The following is a 23157-nucleotide window of genomic DNA, read 5'->3' on the forward strand; positions in this document are numbered from 1 at the left end:
CGTCAATTTCAGCTTGGTTGTACATTGTTTTCATAGCCCTGATTAGCGTATGCTGTTGCATTTGCATTTTTTCTTGTAGCGTGTATAGGGACGAAATGCCAATGGATTAAGTATAATATGCGTTGCGGGCTATTATTACTAGCCTCCCAGGAATTACCCTAGACCACTCTAAAACCATACTTATATTCACTACGGTATAAAACGAGAATGTATGGATGGAAAAAATATTCCTTTTTCACATCTTGAATGATAGATACTCGATGTCAAATGGGCCATTGCAGTATTGCATATATAGCTATAATATTTAAATAGTTATAGCCCTGTAAACAAGGTGAGCGACTCCCACCGTTTACAGCGCTGGCGGTAGCTACTACAGGATGAGGCTAATCCGTGGCGTCCAATGAGTTAAGAGACGTTACAGTATCCACTTCCATTAATTTATGCTAAGCTAGGCTAGCTTGCAAGGAAATTGGTCTCTATCTTTTAGTCCGACTCTGGAGAAGACGATAAGCGCAGTCCCCATATTGTTGGAGTGTTCCTTTAACAAAACCACATGAGAATCCACCCAAAGAATTCTGGATGTATATGAATTCTGGACGTATATGAATTCTGGACGTATATGAATTCTGGACGTATATGAATTCTGGATGTATTTGAATTCTGGATGTATACTGTACCTTGGGATAAGGTTGTGTTGCTAGCAGATGAGCTACTGTTCAGGGGTACGGTGGTGTTCAGGGGTACGGTGGTGTTGGTGGTGGTGTTCAGTGGTACGTTGGTGTTAAAGAGAGAAGGGGTGGTGGTTGTTGTCATCACAGTGGTGGTGGTGTTCAGTGGTATGTTGGTGGTGGTGTTCAGGGGTACGGTGGGGTTGGTGGTGGTGTTCAGGGGTACGGTGGGGTTGGTGGTGGTGTTCAGGGGTACGGTGGTGTTGGTGGTGGTGTTCAGGGGTACGGTGGTGTTGGTGGTGGTGTTCAGGGGTACGGTGGGGTTGGTGGTGGTGTTGAACAGAGGAGGGGTGGTGGTGTTAAACAGAGGAGGGGTGGTGGTGTTGAACAGAGGAGGGGTGGTGGTGTTAAACAGAGGAGGGGTGGTGGTGTTGAACAGAGGAGGGGTGGTGGTGTTAAACAGAGGAGGCGTGGTGGTGTTAAACAGAGGAGGCGTGGTGGTGTTGAACAGAGGAGGGGTGGTGGTGTTGAACAGAGGAGGGGTGGTGGTGTTGAACAGAGGAGGGGTGGTGGTGTTGAACAGAGGAGGGGTGGTGGTGTTAAACAGAGGAGGGGTGGTGGTGTTGGACAGAGGAGGGGTGGTGGTGTTGAACAGAGGAGGGGTGGTGGTGTTAAACAGAGGAGGGGTGGTGGTGTTGAACAGAGGAGGGGTGGTGGTGTTGGACAGAGGAGGGGTGGTGGTGTTGAACAGAGGAGGGGTGGTGGTGTTGGACAGAGGAGGGGTGGTGGTGTTGAACAGAGGAGGGGTGGTGGTGTTGAACAGAGGAGGGGTGGTGGTGTTGGACAGAGGAGGGGTGGTGGTGTTGAACAGAGGAGGGGTGGTGGTGTTGGACAGAGGAGGGGTGGTGGTGTTGGACAGAGGAGGGGTGGTGGTGTTGGACAGAGGAGGGGTGGTGGTGCTGGATGCAGTGGAGGGAGGTACTGGAACTCTGTTGCACTGATGGTCCAAAACCACAGACACACCTGCTCCTTGTTGGCTGTGAAGAGAAAGAGACCATCTTCAGGGAATATAAAACCACAGACACACTGCTCCTTGTTGGCTGTGAAGAGAAAGAGACCATCTTCAGGGAATATAAAACCACAGACACACTGCTCCTTGTTGGCTGTGAAGAGAAAGAGACCATCTTCAGGGAATATAAAACCACAGACTAAAACACCAAGACTGTAAATTGACCAAAAAAAAGCTATCCTTCTTACCAGGAGCTGTCGCCAGAACCAGGAGAGTCACAGAGGCCTGAAGGGAAGGAGCCGTTACACGTCACTCTGGCACCTTCTGTGTGAGGACGGCACAGACCGCTGCCTGCAGACAGAGAGACACGGGCTGATACAGAGACAGACCACTGTTACCTAGGAAGCTCAGAGGAAGCTCAGTAGAAGCTCAGGGAGAAATATTATATGAATATATTTCACCAAACTATATACAGTATGATATATTTCACCAGACTATATTTTATATTTATAATATATTTCACCAGACTATATATATAATATATTTCACCAGACTATATAGATAATATATTTCACCAGACTATATATATATAATAATATTTCACCAGACTATATATATAATATATTTCACAAAACTATATATATAATATATTTCACCAGACTATATATATATATAATATATTTCACCAGACTATATATATAATATATTTCACCAGACTATATAGATAATATATTTCACCAGACTATATATATAATATATTTCACCAGACTATATAGATAATATATTTCACCAGACTATATAGATAATATATTTCACCAGACTATATAGATAATATATTTCACCAGACTATATAGATAATATATTTCACCAGACAATATATATATAATATATTTAACCAGACTATATATATATAATATATATATTTCACCAGACTATATATATAATATATTTCACCAGACTATATATATAATATATTTCACCAGACTATTATATATAATATATTTCACCAGACTCACCCACTCTGGTCACTGCATGGGCGTGTATGGAGCTGGTCCCAGATCTGGTCCCACCTGTGGTCCCACCTCGCCACAGAGCTCGCTGGATACAGCAGGCATTCGTGGGCCGGCTCAGCTTCAGCAGCACTGTGCAGTTTGTCCTCCTAAGGACAAGGTTAAAGGTTAAAGACAGGCTCAGTTCATCCTCCTAAGGACAAGGTTAAAGGTTAAAGACAGGCTCAGTTCATCCTCCTAAGGACAAGGTTAAAGGTTAAAGACAGGCTCAGGCTCAGTTCGTCCTCCTAAGGACAAGGTTAAAGGTTAAAGACAGGCTCAGGCTCAGTTCGTCCTTCTAAGGACAAGGTTAAAGGTTAAAGACAGGCTCAGGCTCAGTTCATCCTCCTAAGGACAAGGTTAAAGGTTAAAGACAGGCTCAGTTCATCCTCCTAAGGACAAGGTTAAAGGTTAAAGACAGGCTCAGGCTCAGTTCGTCCTCCTAAGGACAAGGTTAAAGGTTAATAATCAGGCTCAGTTCGTCCTCCTAAGGACAAGGTTAAAGGTTAAAGACAGGCTCAGTTCGTCCTCCTAAGGACAAGGTTAAAGGTTAAAGACAGGCTCAGTTCGTCCTCCTAAGGACAAGGTTAAAGGTTAAAGACAGGCTCAGTTCGTCCTCCTAAGGACAAGGTTAAAGGTTAAAGACAGGCTCAGTTCGTCCTCCTAAGGACAAGGTTAAAGGTTAAAGACGGGCTCAGGCTCAGTTCGTCCTCCTAAGGACAAGGTTAAAGGTTAAAGGTTAAAGACAGGCTCAGGCTCAGTTCGTCCTCCTAAGGAAAAGGTTAAAGACAGGCTCAGGCTCAGTTCGTCCTCCTAAGGACAAGGTTAAAGGTTAAAGGTTAAAGACAGGCTCAGGCTCAGTTCGTCCTCCTAAGGACAAGGTTAAAGGTTAAAGGTTAAAGACGGACTCAGTTCGTCCTCCTAAGGACAAGGTTAAAGGTTAAAGGTTAAAGACGGACTCAGTTCGTCCTCCTAAGGACAAGGTTAAAGGTTAAAGGTTAAAGACGGACTCAGTTCGTCCTCCTAAGGACACGGTTAAAGACCTTGGAGATATTTTACAACAGTTTGATATTTATTTTCCACTTACCTCATCCTGGTTTTGTTTATGCACAAAACTTCAATCCCCTGTTAAAACAGAAATATCTGTCTTGATAACACAGTCTCTCTTTCTCTAGTATCACACATGCACACATTAATGAATGAAGTTTATTTCAAGCCATTTTTGCATGTACAAAAAATAACATACACAAATCAATTCACATAAAGATGGCCGAAAAGGTTAACCATTAGGGCTGAAGCTACAAGCTTGTAAGTGCCCAAACCCAGTGCATCCTCTTACATTGAAATTACGCTTATCATTGATCTTTGTTTAAAAAAAAAACACACACTCTGTTAACCATCCACGGCATACTTCTCAAGAATAAAGTGTTTAAACTTCCTTTTTAAATGAGCAGTATTATTACTTTCTTTTAACTCCTCGGGTAGACGATTCCACAACTTCACCCCACAGACAGATATTCACATGCTCTTCATAGTGGTGTGTACAGTCGTCTGTTTTAAGTTAAGTTTTATCCCCCTTCTCTATCTATGAAAATGTTTTGGATGTGGCCTGGCAGTAGATTATGTCCTGCGCAACAACCAGGAAGGGGGTTGGGAATTGGCATAACGACTAACAGTGGGATGTGAGAAAAAATCGGAAAAAGGAGGGGGAAAAAGATAATAAAAAAAAAAAAAAAAAAATCAAAATAGTCCATTGGTGTGTTCATAATATCCTACAGTATGCTAAAAGTACAATATTAAGATGATACGTACCTGGAACAGCTTGGCGTCATTCATCCCCCCAGTGCTGGTGTCGCTGCAGAATAACGACACACAATAATATTTATCATTTAGATTTATTTTAGCATTTTTACAGCTTTATTCTAGTCAGACATGACCGACAGAGAGCAGAGGAGAGGAAGAACAGGAGAAGATATGGGGGGAGGACATGCGGAAAATACGCCCGGGATCGGGAGATGAACCCGGGTCGACTGCGTAGGTCTGCAGCGCAGTAACGCGGTGCGCCACTCGGGCGCCCTTGTAGCCCTTTTCTACACTGCACTGTGTATTGTATGATGTATTACACGGCCCCTCATAGTGTTACACCACACGTGTTGGATGATGTATTGATTGCTAGCTTTTAATTTTTTTCTTGTGATTTTATCTTTTTTCTTGTGCCGTTTCTTTTCATTTCTGTTTATACTATGTTTCTAACTATGTTCTATTTTTTATTGATTTTTACCTGCACCAGTGCTGTGATGAACCATCCACCTGCACCAGTGCCTATGTAACAGATCGTATGTTACTCCTTCTGCATTGTGTTAAATGTCGATGCCCCGAGGGAGTTTCGAACCCGGGTCGGCCGCACCGCGGGCGACAGCATAGACCACTATACCAAGAGGTGAATTCACTTCTTGGTAACGTGTCTATGTGTCTTTTAAGGGGAAGTGAGTTTAACTCCCAGTACCACTTACTGCCACAGTCACTTCACAACACACGTAAATGTGCACATATAAATAAAAATACAATACAAATAAGAACAAGTTAACACATTGTGCAGGAGAGGTTAGTTGACAAAAATTAAGATATTTTTGAATATCCATACAGGACAAATAATAATTGCCTTGGAAAGAGGAGATTTGACCTGATCCATAGATGTGCAACTTGGCTATAATAAGGTAATTTATAGGCCTGATATTCTATATTATATAATAATATTTAAAATTGCATGTGTCCAGATGGCAGAATTCAGTACTGTATCTACAAAACCTTCTGTTTAATCATCTTCCCTTTATTCATCTGCTTAGACTTTTTGTATCTCAAGAAGGTGATGTACAAGCTCAGTGGCAGTTTTTCATGTCTGGTCATTTTTAGCATGGTGTTATTCACTGTCAAAGATGAAAAAAAATATAAAATAGAATTGATATTCTCCTTTGGTTCATTATAATTTACTCAACCCTAGTTGCCGTGTTGTGTTTGCCCTGTTTTATGTATAAAATATAAAAATAAATTAAAATATTTTATGAAAAGAAATATAGAAATCTGACAGAAAATGCGTGTTTTACAAAGGTTTTTGTAATGTGTGTACCGCAATAATTCAGCGTGATTATCCAAAATTGCCCTCCGCTTCTATTCATTCAGATGTGCGAGTCAAAACAAAGAAGTTGTTGGTCTTCTTCTGCCCCCTTCTCGTTGCAATCAGCGCTCGCCTGGGAGCCTGTACGTTAATGCCAAGCAAGCAGTGCAAAAATGCTTCCGCATTCGTCACCGCACGCTAGTGCGGTAAAGCGCCCTTCTTTTCAGACAAATGCTACCGTGCGTGCACCGGCGGCGGCGTGCTCGCTCAGGTGCGTGCGTGCGCCGGCGTGCTCGCGCGAGGTGCCCGCGCATGCGCATGAGATCCCGCCTTGAGCGGAGCTCAATATATATAAGTCACCGCCCCTTATTCAGTATCTACCAATAGCTCAATTGGCAAGGACACATGGCTGTGGATCCTATGGCTTGTTTGCTGGCGAGTTCGAATCCCATCGAAAATATTTTTTAACGTGATTTTTTTTTAACGTGTATTATTTCGCCGGTTAAGGTTATTTCGCCGGTTAAGGTTAGGCATGGTTAAGGTTAAGGTTAAGGTTAGGCATTGTTTCGGAGTTGGTTAAGGTTAGAACGGTTAAGTTTAGGCGCTGTTAAGGAGCTGGTTAAGGTTAGAGTTTGTCAAAGAGAATGGCAATATAATTTCTATGGTTAAGGTTAGGCATGGTTTCGGAGTTGGTTAAGGTTAGAACGGTTAAGTTTAGGCGTTGTTAAGGAGCTGGTTAAGGTTAGAGTTTGTCAAAGAGAATGGCAATAGACAGCCTATTTCCGTGCGACCTGGGCGCTGGGCGGCGGAAAATGAAAGGCGCATTACTGCATGCCACTACGTTAAATTTTTGCACTGCTTGCTTGGCATAAAGCTACACGCCGCCTGGGATCGCTTTCGGAGCAGACGCTCCGTGGCTACAACAGTGATCATTTTCGCCATCAGCGGTGACTGGTCAGTTCAGGACTGTTTACAACCGGACGTGGTCACTCGTCGGAACGGCTTGTCAAATGATGCTTGCCGGATATTTAGTCTTGTAACTCGAGACCCGAAGCATGCAATAGGTTGGGTGTGGTGACGATCGAAAGGGGGCAAATTCAACTTTCCAACAATGATCGAGAAAAACGCAGCCCGGAGCCGACAGATGAGAGCAAAGTGCCGTCGTATGAGTATGAGGGCCGTCGAACGTTAACACTTTCAGCGCCAATCACGTAATATTACGTTTTTCGATTTTAATATCCTATACACTCTCACGGACCTCTGTGTTACTATTGGAACTCATTCTGAGACCTCGAGAGTGCAATGCTGGCCGAATCCTGCTAGGTGGCAGTATCGCCTACCCTTTGAAACCTTATTTCACACTGTGTGTTACATTTTATATGATCCGGGCGGAGAATTTGGATTCGGGCAAGTGAAACGGTTCATCCGAGCAACTTGGAACGCTTGGAACACACTTGATGCATATTTTGTGCCATTTCATGTCAGGGACCCGATGGACATCAATACTGGAAATCGCGATCAGACAATTGGAATATTCATTTTGGGATACCTCCTAGTAAAGGTAAGGACTATATGACATCAATCCTACTTTGATCCAACAATGATTTCACATCGATCGCAACGATCAACGTATGTAGTATTCAAAACATATGCCGTTGCTGATAAAAAAACTACGCATTCATGATGCATTCATGATGAAACATAATACCTATTATATACCTTTGATTTTGAAATAGTAACGTGTCCAGGCGAGCAACGCGAACGACTTTAGCAAAATTCACATAGCTTTCCATAACTCAGCTTTCAGGAATTAGCCCGGATCACTCTGAAACTATACAATATTCACCACGGGATAACACGCGAACGTATACATGAAAAAATTTACTCTTTTTTACATGTTGGACGAGAGATAGTGACTGTCAAATGAGCCATAGTATTGTCTCGATAGCTATAATATAGAATAGATATAGCTCTGCAAACATCGAGACGCACAGTGAAAATGCTTATCTTTTAGCGTGGCCCATTGACTACAGGATGAGGATAATAGCTGGCGCTCAAAGTGTTAAGAGGTTAAGATAACAGCAGTGGTACAATTATTCATCAGCAATAAAACATTAATACTGAGATACTCTACCCAGTTGTGTTGTGAGGAGGCCTGGCAGTGAAGACCGTCACGTTAATGCGTGAGGACCTCGTCATGACGTCACTGTATGAAGACCTTCCCCTGCTGTCTTGAGAAGGTGCAGTCTTCCCCGTCATCATCACACTGAGGCGGTCTGTCGAGCCTGGGTCAGAGGTGTTGACAGGTGTGGTTGCTATGGAGACACCTGGGTCAGTGTGGTTGACAGGTGTGGTTGCTATGGAGATACCTATGTCGGTGTGTTTGACAGGTGTGGTTGCTATGGAGATACCTGGGTCGGTGTGGTTGACAGGTGTGGTTGCTATGGAGATACCTATGTCGGTGTGGTTGACAGGTGTGGTTGCTATGGAGACACCTGGGTCGGTGTGGTTGACAGGTGTGGTTGCTATGGAGACACCTGGGTCGGTGTGGTTGACAGGTGTGTTTGCTATGGAGACACCTGGGTCGGTGTGGTTGACAGGTGTGGTTGCTATGGAGACACCTGGGTCGGTGTGGTTGGCTTCTGCTTGTGACCCGCATGTCTCCAGGTAACTATCAAACACCTGATAGATCTGGAGAGCAAAAGAAGGAAAATGATGATCATTATATGAGATGCTATATATATGGATGAGTAGGCAGTGGTGGAAAGTAACAAAGTATTTTTTACTCAAGTACTGTACTTAAAGGAACACACTGTAGCGCTGAGAAGAAGGAGTCGGAGGCGGTGTCTCGAAGTTAAACCTAATTCCTTTATTCATCAGCGTAACAACAAGTCGACGTAGTCGTGTCGACAGTAAAATAAGAATGCCGGTGGCAGGAAGTGCCACCCTATAAATCGTCCGGGGGGAACTACCATTCCCAACGAGTTCCTTGTGAATTATGTACAGTCACTACACAAGCCCCCCCAGAATTCACCCATAGTCAAAATCCCCCCGGCGTGGGGGAACAATTGCCCGGCCTCTGCGTGTGCGGAAAGCCGGGGGCGGGGAGGGCGGAGTGGCATAAGCGCCCGCGCCGTCCACGACACCCGGGGGCACGAAACGGCCTCGGCGAGCGCGGAAAACCGGGGGCGGAGAGGGGAAAGCGTCGCAAGCGCCCGTACCCTCACCGACACCCGGGGGCGCTGGCATCGGTGAGGCCGCCGGTGGCTCTGTGGGCGGTGGCACCCGGGGCAACGGCGGACGACCCCTGCGGGGGGGAAGGGCCAACTCCAAAGGCTGTGAAACGTCTATGTGAGCGGGCTTGATCCTGTCTATTGACACGGTCTCCGTCCTACCGCCCATGTCGACCATGAGGTCCTTGTTACCGTGTCGCAGGACCCTAAACAGGCTGCGCGGCACCCGGGAAACGGGGGTACCATGCTGCGACGTGGGAATCGGGGCGAAGGTCTGAGCCGCTTCTCGCAGGGTGGAACGCTGGCTGGCCGCGGACCAAGGGGTTGTCGCGTCCGGAATGAAATCCCCCGGGACGCGCAATGTCTGGCCGTATAACAGTTCCGCGGACGAGGCCTGCAGGTCTTCCTTGGGGGCGCTCCTAAGTCCGAGCATGACCCACGGCAGCTTATCCACCCAGTTGCCGTCCGTCAGGCCTGCGCGCAGCGCCGCCTTCATGGACCGGTGGAAACGTTCGCATAGCCCGTTGGCCTGCGGGTGGTACGCGGTTGTACGGTGCAGCTTAACCCCCAGGCCGCTGGCGACCGCGTTCCAGAGCTCTGAGGTGAACTGCGAGCCCCGGTCGGAGGAGAGGTCAGACGGGGTCCCGAAACGTGCGATCCACGTGCTGATAAAGGCGCGGGCCACGTCGGAAGAAGACGTCGAGGCGAGGGGAACGGCTTCCGGCCATCGGGTGGTCCTGTCCACCATAGTGAACAGGTAGGTAAACCCGTGAGAGGAAGGAAGCGGGCCCACGAGGTCAACATTGACGTGGTCGAATCTCCTCTCGGGAACCACGAATGTCACAAGCGGGGCCTTGGTATGTCGGTGCACTTTAGCCCGTTGGCAGGACACACACGCGTCGACCCAGGCCATCACGTCTTTCTTGAGCCCTCGCCACACAAACTTCTGTGACACCAACCTGCTCGAAGGCTTCCTACCGGGGTGAGACAGGTCGTGCACAGCCTCGAAAGCCCGCCTGCGCCAGCCTATAGGGACCAGCGGCCGGGGTTGCCCGGTGGAGAGGTCACAGAGCAGGGACGCGCCCGAGCCGCCAATCGCGACGTCTCTGAGGCGCAGACTGGTATCCGCTGTCCTGAGGGCCTGGATGTCGTGGTCGGAGGCCTGTTCCGAGCCCATGGCGACGTAGTCGAGGCCCAGTTGCACAGCTCCGATGACGACCCTGGATAGGCAGTCTGCGACCACGTTGGCTTTCCCGGCGATATGCCGTATGTCTGTCGTGTACTCGGAAATGTACGAGAGTTGGCGCTGTTGTCGCACGGACCACGGTTCAGCCACCTTGGACATGGAGAACGTGAGGGGTTTGTGGTCGACGAAGGCCGTAAACTCCCGGCCCTCCAGCATGAAACGAAAATGGCGCACCGCCAACCAGAGACCTAGGAACTCTCTGTCAAATGCGCTGTACTTGCGCTCCCTGGGGGTCAGTTGACGGCTGAAAAACGCCAGCGGTTGCCAGGCGCCGTCAACGTATTGTTCATGCACTGCGCCCACCGCGTAGTCTGACGCGTCGGTGGTAATGGCGACCGGGGCCCCCGGTGACGGGTGAGCCAACATGGCTGCACCCGCCAGGGCCGCCTTGGTGGCCGCGAAGGCTGTCGTCCTCTCGGCCGTCCAGTTGACCGGCTGGTTGGGGGACTTGTCCTTCAGCGCCTCGTAAAGCGGCCGCATGGTGTGGGCCGCCCGGGGGATGAACCGGTGATAAAACGTCACCATCCCGAGAAATTCCCTGAGCGCCCGGGCCGTCGGGGGTCGTGTGAAAGCGGAAACGGCCTCCACTTTCGACGGGAGGGGGGCGGCCCCCCTCCTGTCGATGAGGTGTCCGAGGAACCGTATGGAGGTCAACCCGAACTGACACTTAGCCGGGTTGATGATTAGGCCGTTTTGGCCCAGCCTCGTAAAGAGGCATCGTAGGTGCTCCAGGTGCTCTTCGGGCGAGGAGCTGGCGACGAGGATGTCGTCCAGGTAGACAAAAATAAACGGCATGTCTCTGAGCGTCGAGTCCATTAGCCTCTGGAAAGACTGTGCCGCGTTCTTCAGTCCGAACGGCATCCGTAGGAACTCAAATAGACCGAAGGGTGTTACCACCGCCGTCTTCGGGACGTCCAAGGGGTGTACCGGCACTTGGTGGTAACCGCGTACCAGGTCTACTTTCGAAAAGAACAGCTTACCCGCCAGGTGCCCTGAGAAGTCCTGGATGTGGGGGACCGGGTAGCGGTCTGGCGTGGTAGCATCGTTGAGGCGTCTGTAGTCCCCGCACGGTCTCCATCCCCCGTCCGGTTTGGGCACGATGTGCAGCGGCGAGGCCCAGGGGCTGTCCGAGCGTCGGACAATCCCCAACTTCTCCATGTTGGCGAACTCTGACCTAGCGACTGCTAGTCTGTCAGGGTTGAGCCGGCGGGCCCTAGCGTACACGGGAGCTCCTTGAGTCTCTATGTGATGCTCGACCCCGTGTTTGGTGGTCGCGGCCGAGAACGTAGGCTGTGTCAAGCCGGGAAACTCCCGCAGTAGGCGTTGGTACACGTCACCTTCTGCGAGCGAGCTGGCCAGCCCGCTGTATACCACTTCATTGCGCACACAAGTCAAGGAAGCGTACGTCTGGGCGTCTACCAGGCGGCCGTGCCTCACGTCCACGAGGAGCCCATGTGCGCAGAGGAAATCCGCCCCGAGTAGTGGGAACGAGACGTCGGCCGTGACAAACTCCCACGTGAACCGCTGTCCCCCGAAACACAACTCCACGGTCCTCGTGCCGTAGGTGCGGATCGGGTTACCATTGGCGGTCGTCAGTCGCGGACCCCCCCCCCCGCCGGCGGTGTCCTCCACCGTCGCCGGTAGGACGCTCCTCTGTGCTCCGGTGTCGCAGAGGAATTCTCGACCAGAGAGTGTGTCCTTAATGAAGAGTAGCCTGTTCGACGTACCTGCGCTCACGGCCGCTACTGGGCGCAGGTGTTGGCGTTTCCCGCCCTGACAAAAGTACAAGGCGGGCGGCACTTCGTTGCTTTCGCGCCGAAGCGTGCATGGAAATAACACAGGCCTGTGTCATTATTGCCGTCGGCCGCGGCGCCCCTCTCCATCTTCGCCCCTCCCCCTCTGGGCATGTGCGCCCGTGTCGGGGCCAGCACCTCTGGGGCTAAGTGCTGCGTGGCCAGGTAGAACCGATCTGCCTCCTCTGCCAGAGCACGGGGATCCACAATGTTTGTATTGGCCAGCGCCGTCTGTACCCGTGGCGGCATGTGTCTGAGGAACAGCTCTTTAAATAAAAAGTTCGGCTGCTCGGCGCCCAGTAGATTCAGCATCATCTCCATATGCGCCGACGGCTTGCTGTCTCCCAAGCCACGTATATCCAACAAGCGTCGGGCCCGCTCAGACGGCGACAACTCAAAAATCCTGAGCAGGTGCGTCTTAAACGCCTCATATCTATCCCGGGCCGGCGGAGCGGTAATGAAGCCTACCGTTCTCGCCGCCGTAGTGTTGTTCAGACTCGAGACGACGTGGAAGTATCGAGCGGCGTCATCCACGATTCCCCGTAGGCCGAATTGCGCCTCCGCCTGGGCGAACCACGCGGCCGCCGACTGCTCCCAAAACTCAGGCAGTCTGAGAAAACCAGCGTTGTTTGCCATGTTCGTCGTATTCTCCGTCTCGGAAACTTCTTCAAGACTAATGTCAGGGTCACCAGTGTAGCGCTGAGAAGAAGGAGTCGGAGGCGGTGTCTCGAAGTTAAACCTAATTCCTTTATTCATCAGCGTAACAACAAGTCGACGTAGTCGTGTCGACAGTAAAATAAGAATGCCGGTGGCAGGAAGTGCCACCCTATAAATCGTCCGGGGGGAACTACCATTCCCAACGAGTTCCTTGTGAATTATGTACAGTCACTACAACACCAACATTATGGTAAATGCGCTTACCGTCTCAGATAAGAAGATATTATACCAATTTCCCTTTGTGTTCAGTAAGAGAGGTATCCGTCTGCAAGCTAGCCTAGCTTAGCACAGATAAATGGAAGTGGATACGGACCAGCTAGTATCTTCTTGTCTGACTCTGGAGAAGACCGCAAGTGCATTTCCCATAATGTTGGCGTGTTCCTTTAAGTAAAATGTCTAGGCACTTGTACTATTCTTGAGTATTTAAATTTTTAGGGATCTTTGCATTTAGATTGTTTTCATTATTTCAAATGAAATATTGTACTTTTTACTCCACTACATTCATCTGAACCCATCAGTTACTAGTTACTTGAAGAAAAAGATTTTGCATAGAAAACATGGAATGATTATGTCATTTCAAATTTGAAGCCTGTCAACTTCAAGAGGACGTAATCAGAGCAGCATTTCATTCAATAAAAACTAGTGCTGTCAGGCGATAAAAAAATTATCTAATTAATTACAGGATTTGTAATTAATTAATCTAATTAATCACATTTTAATCGCATAACCATTTTAGGCCTGATATTCTATATTCTATAATCATATTTCAAATGGCATGTGTCCGGATGGCAGAATACAGTACTCTATCTACAAAACCTTCTGTTTAATCATCTTCCATTTATTAATTTGCTTAGATTTTTCAGGTCTGGTAAATTTTAGCATGGTGTTATTCACAGTCAAAGATAAAAACAAATTATTGATATTCTCATTTGGTTCATTACAATTTACTCAAGCCTAGTAAAAGACACAGCATTTCTGACACTGGCAATACATTCCCTGAGATCCATAGATGTCCCTAGAATCAGATACCAAGAACATGCAAATGGACCATATTAAAAAAAGTCTGTTCTTATGGAATGAATGAGATTAAAAAATATATATATTTTTTATAAATAAATAAAATTTAATTAATTTTTAGTTCATTTTCATAATGCGATAATTTGCTGTGTAATTAATTAATATAATTAACACGATAAACTGACAGCCTTAATAAAAACATGATGCAGTTGCCGATAACACTCTCTGCACAGGGTGTGCTTGTCCTCTTTTGCCCGGCCATGTCCTCTTTTCACGCCTTGTCCATGGCGTCCGTTTTTTTTTTAATAAATTCATGAAAATGTCCGGGTTTCATTGTTTTCCACGGGACCATTATGCATGTAGTTAAATTGACTGGCGTGTTGCACCGAATACTACGGTACTCTGTTGCGTGTGATGCCGTATTTCCCAGAGAAGCCTGCTTTCTGTAACGGTTCCCCCGGTCCTGCTCCACAACCCCCATTTGTCCATGGACATTTTCCCCCCCGGTCCTGCTCCACAACCCCCATCTGTCCATGGACATTTCCCATACCTGAACTACGGCTCTCAACCACCAGGTGGCCTAGTTCAGTGTATTCATCTTTGTTGTCTTGTACTTATTAATGTCCTGTCTGTCATCACTAATCTGTTGTGTGTTCATCTGTTGTCGGTGCTGTGCACCATTGTCTAATTTAGTTTTGTCTTCCTTGTGTCCTTGAGACCCTCTTCTTGGGACCAAGTAAGGTTTCGTTGATAATCCAATGTACAGTTACCCCCCCCCCCCCCCCACCCCACCCCGCCTAATGATAATCTAGCGTTGATTTCAGGATGATTAGATAATCAGCCGAAAAATTACAACGTGATAACTGGATTACACTAAAATGCCTTTTTCTCGTCTTTTCCTGGAATTACTCAGAATCACCCAAACTATACTCATATTCAAAACGGTATAAAACGGAAATGTACGGATGAAAAAACAATCAGTTTTTTGCACGTTGACTGGATGCAACTCACTGACAGTCGACGGCGTTACTAGATCCATAGCTATAATATTAAATATAGTTTTAGGACTCGCAAGTTTGGCATTCTAAAACTATATCCATTGAATAAAGACCTGGCGCTGAAAGGGGATCCTGCAGCCCCCCGCTGCTGGCGGTCAATGTGTTAACAATTGTGTGTATTGAGCTGTACTGTATTGTACCCATTCTGCAATCTGTTAATACAATTTTCAATCAATCAATCAATCATTCTAAGAATTACGTATTATAAATTCGTTTTGTACACTAATTGCAATTGTCATGGTTCCTGCCGGGCATCTCTCTCTCTCTCTCTCTCTCTCTCTCTCTCTCTCTCTCTCTCTCTCTCTCTCTCTCTCTCTCTCTCGTTATTAACGTGCTAACGCACAATTCTTTTAACGCACGATTTTACGTTTTTGTTTTGTTTTTTTATGTAATAAAAGAGAGAGAGAGAGAGAATGAGAGAGAGAGAGAGAGAGAGAGAGAGAGAGAGAGAGAGAGAGAGAGAGAGAGAGAGAGGGGGGGGGGGGGGGTGAGAGAGATGAGGAAGGGGCAAGAGAGAAATAGCTGGGAGAGTGTGTGTGTGTGAGAGAGAGAGAGAGAGAGGAGAGAGAGAGAGAGAGAGAGAGAGAGAGAAGAGAGAGAGAGAGAGAGAGAGAGAGAGAGAGAGAGGAGAGAGAGAGAGAGGGGGGGGGGGTGAGAGAGATGAGGAAGGGGCAAGAAAGAGAGCTGGGAGACTGTGTGTGTGTGTGTGTGTGTGTGTGTGTGTGTGTGTGTGTGTGTGTGTGTGTGTGTGTGTGTGTGTGTGTGTGTGTGTGTGTGTGTGTGTGTGTGTGTGTGTGTGTGTGTGTGTGTGTGTGTGTGTGTGAGAGAGAGAGGGGGGGGGGGGTGTGAGTCCTCAGCTCTTGTGTGGGTGAATGAAACAAGTTCCTAACGTTTTCTTTCCCCTATTATTTCATGCACACTTTATTCATTGTTTTAAATTATTATTTTCTTTTAAGTTATTTTGTGCATCACTCTGTTTTGAATTTGATGCAAATTTGCAATTCATGAGGGTCATCATTTTGCGTTAAATGGCTGCATAAAGCAAGCATCTGTTGACTCTCATGTTGATAAGAGTATTAAAACTTGAAAAAGATCTTGAAAAAGATACAGTAAATAGGCATAAAATGAGCATAGTTTTGACTAAATAAAAGCATAACGTGCAATAAACATAAACTTAAAACAGAACAGATAAAAGATATGCGATTAATCGCGAGTTAACTATAGACAATCATGCGATTAATCAGATTAAATATTTTAATCGATTGACAGCCTTAATAATAACATGTCCTTAGATAATGTCTATTTTATGCCAAATGTGATTATTGTAAATGAGAGCTATTTTATTGCACTACTTTTATTCAGTCTATTTTATGTGGTTTTAAGTTTATGTTTATTGCACGTTATGCTTTTATTTAGTCAAAACTATGCTCATTTTATGCCTATTTACTGTATGTCTACCTTACTGCTGTGAAGCACTTCGCAGTTCCTGTATGAAATGTGATATACAAATTAAAGTTCATTAATTATTATTATTATTATTATTATTATTATTATTATTATTATTATTATTATTATTATTATTATTATTATTATTATTATTATTATTATTATTATTATTATTATTATTACATACCCAAGTCCTGATGGCTGACTCATTCTTCTCCAGAGGCAGGTCCACAGACAGTATCATCCAGTAGTACACACCTTCCAGGTAGAAGAACAAATCAATGCAAATTAAAATAAATATAGAAATCCATTCATAACCATCGTTATACATCATTAGTGCTTTGCTGCAAAGCTTGAACCATATCCATGTATTACACAAGCATAATGTTTATACAGGCTGGTCTTATTCTGCAAGATTTACATTTTACATTTAGTCATTTAGCTGAAGCTTTTATCCAAAGTTTTTTATACAAGTTCACGACAAGTCAGCAGGAAGGGTATACCTTTCAGCTGAGTGACGATGTTCATCAAACAGTGTTGAAACTTAGGTTAATGATCCTTCTTTATAATGTTATGATCATTCTATACTTCTTCATAATGTAATGATCATTATATACTTCTTTATAATGTAATGATCATTCTATACTTCTTCATAATGTAATGATCCTTCTATACTTCTTTATAATGTAATGATCATTCTATACTTCTTCATAATGTAATGATCATTCTATACTTCTTCATAATGTAATGATCATTCTATACTTCTTCATAATGTAATGATCCTTCTATACTTCTTTATAATGTTATGATCATTCTATACTTCTTCATAATGTAATGATCATTCTATATATTACACAAGCATAAGCTTATACAGGCTGGTCTTATTCTGCAATATTTACATTTTACATTTAGTCATTTAGCTGAAGCTTTTATCCAAAGTCTTTTATACAAGTTCACGACAAGTCAGCAGGAAGGGTATACTCTTTCAGCTGAGTGACGATGTTCATCAAACAGTGTTGAAACTTAGGTTAATGATCCGTCTATACTTCTTCATAATGTAATGATCCATATAATTCTTCATAATGTACTGATAATTCTATACTTCTTCATAATGTAATGATCATTCTATACTTCTTCATAATGTAATGATCATTCTATACTTCTTCATAATGTAATGATCCATATACTTCTTCATAATGTACTGATCATTCTATACTTCTTCATAATGTAATGATCATTCTATACTTCTTCATAGTGTAATGATCATTCTATACTTCTTCATAATGTTATGATCCTTCTATACTTCTTCATAATGTAATGATCCTTCTATACTTCCTCATAATGTAATGATCATTCTATACTTCTTCATAATGTTATGATCCTTCTATACTTCTTCATAATGTAATGATCCTTCTATACTTCTTCATAATGTAATGATCCTTCTATACTTCTTCATAATGTAATGATCATTCTATACTTCTTCATAATGTTATGATCCTTCTATACTTCTTCTAGTGGCCCTCAGCTTTTCTGACACTGTGTCTCCTTATCAACGGTATTGGGTTGAAATACATTTTTACCTGCGTAACTTGTTTACCTGAATGGTTTGTTGTGTTTTTATGTGATTTGAATGGCGACACAGCAGCAGATATTAGTGAGATTGTTCTGGGGGCTGGAGAGGGAGGGGCAGGGGTAGGGGGAGAGGCAGGGGGAGGGGCACTGGTTGTTGGAACAGGGACTGTGGATGTCGTGGATGATGTTGGAACAGCGTTATGGAAGCAGGAAGCGGATCCTGACGAGAGAAATAAGAGTTAGCGTCACTCTGCATCTACACTTCGACTCGTAAATTACAAAACAAGTACAGATTCTGTACAGTCCCACAGCCCTTCTTTTTTTTGTTTTGTGACCAACTTTTTATTTTGTCTTTTTTTTTAAACAAGTTCAGAGGAAAGACATTCACATCAGCATTTCATATTAATTCACACAGTGGCATAAATAGTGTCTTTTCAGTATAGATTGTCCGTCAGTATATTCATATACTGTGTAGCCTGCCTGTGACAGTCTTTTCCTCCGTTCTGACGGTCCTGTGGCTGCAGGACAGCCCAGGCCGTTTCTTAACCCCCCTCCCAGCCCCCCGGGTTTGCATAGACATTTTAGGAAAGGGGGAAACCATGATGCTGCATACATGTATAGGATACAATTAATTAGAAAATAAATCATAATTATGTTTGTTAGATAACCTCTGATCCTGTTACAAAGTAATAGGGAAAAATACAATTTAGAAACAACAACAAAAATTATAACAGTAAACAGAAAAAGAAAAGATAAAAAAGAAACAACAGCAACATGATTTTTGTTCATTCTCTGGTGTCAAGGTACAAGTGTTCAGGGTACTGATTTTACCTTCTGGACCGCAGTAAGTAATATTTGGATTGATTCTGTCCTTGCTCCCTGTGCTCTAGCACTGGATGCCTCTAATCTCAATACTTCGTAGAAGGACAGTTTCCAACGGTAAATGATATTGAGACTATGAGGTGGTTTCCATCTCATTACGAGCATTTTCTTTGCTGCCGTTAAACCGGACAGAAACACTCTCTTTTTGTGAGGTGTTAATTTTAGAGATGAATCATCATTTAATAATAAAATGTGTGGCAAACAAGGTATGTTTATCTCCGTTATATTAGTGAGAAATAATGCAACCTTGGCCCAAAAAGCTAGTACTCCTGGACATTCCCACATCATATGTATGTATGTTCCTATGACTTTTTGCGGACATAAAGCACATAGAGAACTTTGTAAAATTTTTATTTGACAGAGTTTCCTGGGTGACAAATAAAATCTTTGTATCATTTTGTAATGAGTTAATTGGTTATTATAATTACGAGAGGTTAACGGAATATTATCCCATATTCTGCCAATTTATGCAGGCGTTGTAATTCTTTAAATCTATGTTCCAGACAGTGGTATTACCTGTAGTTCTGTTTAGTTTTCCTTGTATTTTATTATATAACCCAGAAACAAAACCATTTTTAACATTTATGCCATTCACTATATTCATTAAAGGGTGACCTGGTAAAGGCTGATTCCATGGGACACCATAAGTGCGCATTGCAGTGCGTAACTGTAAATAAAAAAGAAGGATGTACTAGGGACATTATAGATTTGTTTGAGCTCTTGAAATGATCTGAGACCGTATTCACTGTATATGTCAGATAGTTTGTGAATACCTTGTCTTTGCCAATTGGGAAATGTATAGCTGGTTTCCCTCCCAACAGGTTTTGAGATGGTTACATCAAAAAGGTAATAGCTAATAGGCGTAGTGTTTATTATACATCACTATTATACTGTATGGCTCATAAACACCAAATAACTGAATAATCGTTTGCTGGTTTCAAAGTCAACTCTTAATTTTCTTTTATATGCAGGTTATTGTCTCCAATAAAAATCTGAACCGTGTTGACTGAAAAGCTATTAAAAATGTCAGCCACTAGGAGGGAGTGTTGTGGCCTGGTGCGCTGTTCCTTCCTGGCCTCTGGCTAATGTTAGGGTTAGGGTTAGGGTTAGGCTTGGCGTGCTGTTCCTTCCTGGCCTCTGGCCTGCATGCACTGTTCCTTCTTGGCCTCTGGCCTGCATGCACTGTTGTTATCCCTCCTTGCCTCAGTAGCTGCTAAGTTCCAAGTAGAAAATGTAATGAAACCGGTGAGATCCATGGAAGAGTGGCAGATGACACATGAGAATTTATTTTAGGCTCAAGGACACATCGACACACTGCCCGGGAGGAGCGGGAATCTAACCGGGAACCTCCGGATTGCCAGACGACTGCTCTACCTCCCGAGCCACTGTCTACCCCCGTTCCGCCCTGTCGTTTGCAGTGGAAACTAAAACTAGACAATCAGGTTTTCTATTTATGGGAGACATTGTTTGAGTGACCCGTCAACACACGTAAACATCGGTCCTCTCTGTAGCTCTCCCAGCCGACAGACCGTCTGGTGTCTCCTTTGTTCTGCGTGTGGACCGTGACAGACTCTCTGTTCTCAGAGCTTTTTGATGCTTGTGTTGTGTAACATGACAGACTCTTTCTTCACCTTTTCATCTTTAGCACCCAACCCCCTCCTAATGTACAGTTTCCTCCTCCTCAAATGTATATAGTTTCTGGTAGGATATCTGGTTAACAGTACTGTATATTTGTATGTCATGTATGTCATAAATCTAACAGTACTGTATATCTGTATGTCATGTATGTCGTAAATGTCATGATATATATCTGTATATCTGTATGTCATGTATGTCATAAATGTCATGATGAATTGGAAATGGGGGACCCTGATGTAAACAAGACGAAAGTCTTTCTCTGGTCTGCATCCCCTTAACAATTGTGTGTATTGAGCCGTACTGTATTGTACACATTCTGCAATCTGTTAATAACATTTTCAATCAATCAAAACAGACATCCTCAGGTTTAAATAATGTAAATGTAAAAATAATTATAATAATAATAAATACGACAATATCATTCAAAATTACGTTTTACATTTATATTCATGCCTCAACGAAAATACATATAAGCACTACACGAACACTGCAAATGAAAAATTGCGCGGATATAGCTATAGTGGACACATCTACATTCTGCTCTCAGCACATCCCATTCCTTTCATAGGCTATATATTTGCCATGTTCTCTTTTGTTATATTTATTGTTGGTTTTATAAGTATTTCTTTTTACATTGCTTATTGTATACATTGTAAGAGCCAGTGGAGAAACATTCCACTGCTCATCTTGCCCGGACAACAGAGGTGCTGTCCAAGTCCCACAACAACTAATTGCACTGATGTAGGATGAATAAAGCCTTTAAACATGAATTTGACTTACTTCATTTTGTCTCTATTATTAGATACAGTTTACAATTTATCTCAAGAACTAAACAATTCACTTCACTGTGTTCTGATGTTAAAATGCTGTATGATCTGGGGACCACAACAGAAATATCACTGTGTTCTGATGTTAAAATGCTGTATGATCTGGGGACCACAACAGAAATATCACTGTGTTCTGATGTTTAAATGCTGTATGATCTGGGGACCACAACAGAAATATCACTGTGTTCTGATGTTTAAATGCTGTATGATCTGGGGACCACAACAGAAATATCACTGTGTTCTGATGTTAAAATGCTGTATGATCTTGGGACCACAACAGAAATTGTGTTATTTTTTTTATCCACTTTTTCTCCTTATTTTTCAATTTTTCACCCATCCCAATTTCGTATCGCCAATTCTCCCCTTCAATTCTCCCCTCCCCTGTCTTGAACGTTGCTAGACTATGCCTCCCACTGGCTGGCTGTAGTGAGGATAGAAGCCTTGCATCACGTGTCCCCTCCGGTACATGAGGAGGCCGCCTGTTGCATCTTTTCACCAGACAGCGCGGACTCTGTGGCGAGGAGTAATGCGTGGGAGGCTCACGCTGCCCCCGATACTTCCTGTCTCTGCTGTACAGGCGTCACCCGACCGACCTGTAGGAGTCGCTGTCCACAACGTCCAATCCCCACCCATCGAATTTCCACTCGCTACCTCTGCCAATTGAGATAGTATGACGACTGGCCCAAGCCGCAGGCAACGCTGATATCACTGTGTTCTGATGTTAAAATGCTGTATGATCTGGGGACCACAACAGAAATATCACTGTGTTCTGATGTTAAAATGCTGTATGATCTGGGGACCACAACAGAAATATCACTGTGTTCTGATGTTAAAATGCTGTATGATCTGGGGACCACAACAGAAATATCACTGTGTTCTGATGTTAAAATGCTGTATGATCTGGGGACCACAACAGAAATATCACTGTGTTCTGATGTTAAAATGCTGTATGATCTGGGGACCACAACAGAAATATCACTGTGTTCTAGGGGTGTAACAGTATACACAAAAACCACGGTTCGGTACGTACCTCGGTTTTGAAGTCACGGTTTGGTATGAGTTTCCGGTACAGTTGGGTAAAGTTTGGCTTTCCATGTTTGGTCAAGGGTTATGTAGTGTGCAGTAACTAATTGTACTTGTAGGGCTGTCAACGAATATTCTATATTGAAATGAATAATCGATTTGTAAAAAAGAAAAAAAAAATTATATTAGATTGGACCTAAGGTTTAGCCGTACTGAACCTTAGGTCCAGTACTGAAACGGTTCGGTACGGATACGTGTACCTTTACACCCCTAGTTCCGATGTTAAAATGCTGTAGGCCTATGATTGTTCACATGTATCAAATAAAGTAGATTAATCAATCAGTTATATAACAGTGGTAAGTGTGGTAAGACCTCACCTGCAAGTAGAAGAACCAAGATGGCGATCCGGAGCCAAGATGGACGTCTGACATGATGACTGGCAATTCCATACTCTGTAATTGAAATATCATAATTTTAAGGTGGTGTAAAGCTGAATCGCAAACCAATTGTAATGACAAATGTCAGGCCTAAATAAGCACAGTGAATATCCTTTTCATAATAAAGGTTAAAGGTTAGATATACATGATTCCAACATGACACCTCCTGACACTATTGTCCCACTGCTAGCTTTCTTTAAATAGTTCACTCTGAAATGTGCCTGTGATAGACAACTGAGCTAAACAGTACCTTCACATTTTGAGCAATGTAAAAGGTTTATTTGCACAGACTATCTAAGGTCTGTAGCCTAAAGATTTAATCAACTGTACAAGGAGCTTTGGTAACTCTTCAGAAGAATCATGTTTTCTAATCTAAATCAATTTAGAGTGAATGTGATATATCACGTGAAATTAATCAACCTCTACT

The 23157-nt window shown here is 44.2% G+C and overlaps 1 protein-coding gene across 1 annotated transcript in view; it reads right to left on the bottom strand.

Annotated features, from left to right (window-relative positions):
* LOC311233577 (uncharacterized protein) overlaps positions 1-23157 on the bottom strand; it is a 78015-nt gene that overhangs the window by 50832 nt on the left and 4026 nt on the right. Inside the window, exons 2-10 of the mRNA XM_084320544.1 lie at positions 22671-22745; positions 17949-18143; positions 16539-16609; positions 7976-8532; positions 4539-4581; positions 3814-3851; positions 2694-2836; positions 1926-2028; positions 678-1705 (exon numbers count right to left, since the gene is read on the bottom strand). Coding sequence (XP_084176670.1) covers positions 678-1705; positions 1926-2028; positions 2694-2836; positions 3814-3851; positions 4539-4581; positions 7976-8532; positions 16539-16609; positions 17949-18143; positions 22671-22745 — 2253 coding nt within the window. The remainder of the gene's footprint in view (positions 1-677; positions 1706-1925; positions 2029-2693; positions 2837-3813; positions 3852-4538; positions 4582-7975; positions 8533-16538; positions 16610-17948; positions 18144-22670; positions 22746-23157) is intronic.

This window comes from Notolepis coatsorum (genome assembly GCF_963971535.1).
Source record: "Notolepis coatsorum genome assembly, chromosome: 8".
NCBI lineage: Eukaryota > Metazoa > Chordata > Actinopteri > Aulopiformes > Paralepididae > Notolepis > Notolepis coatsorum.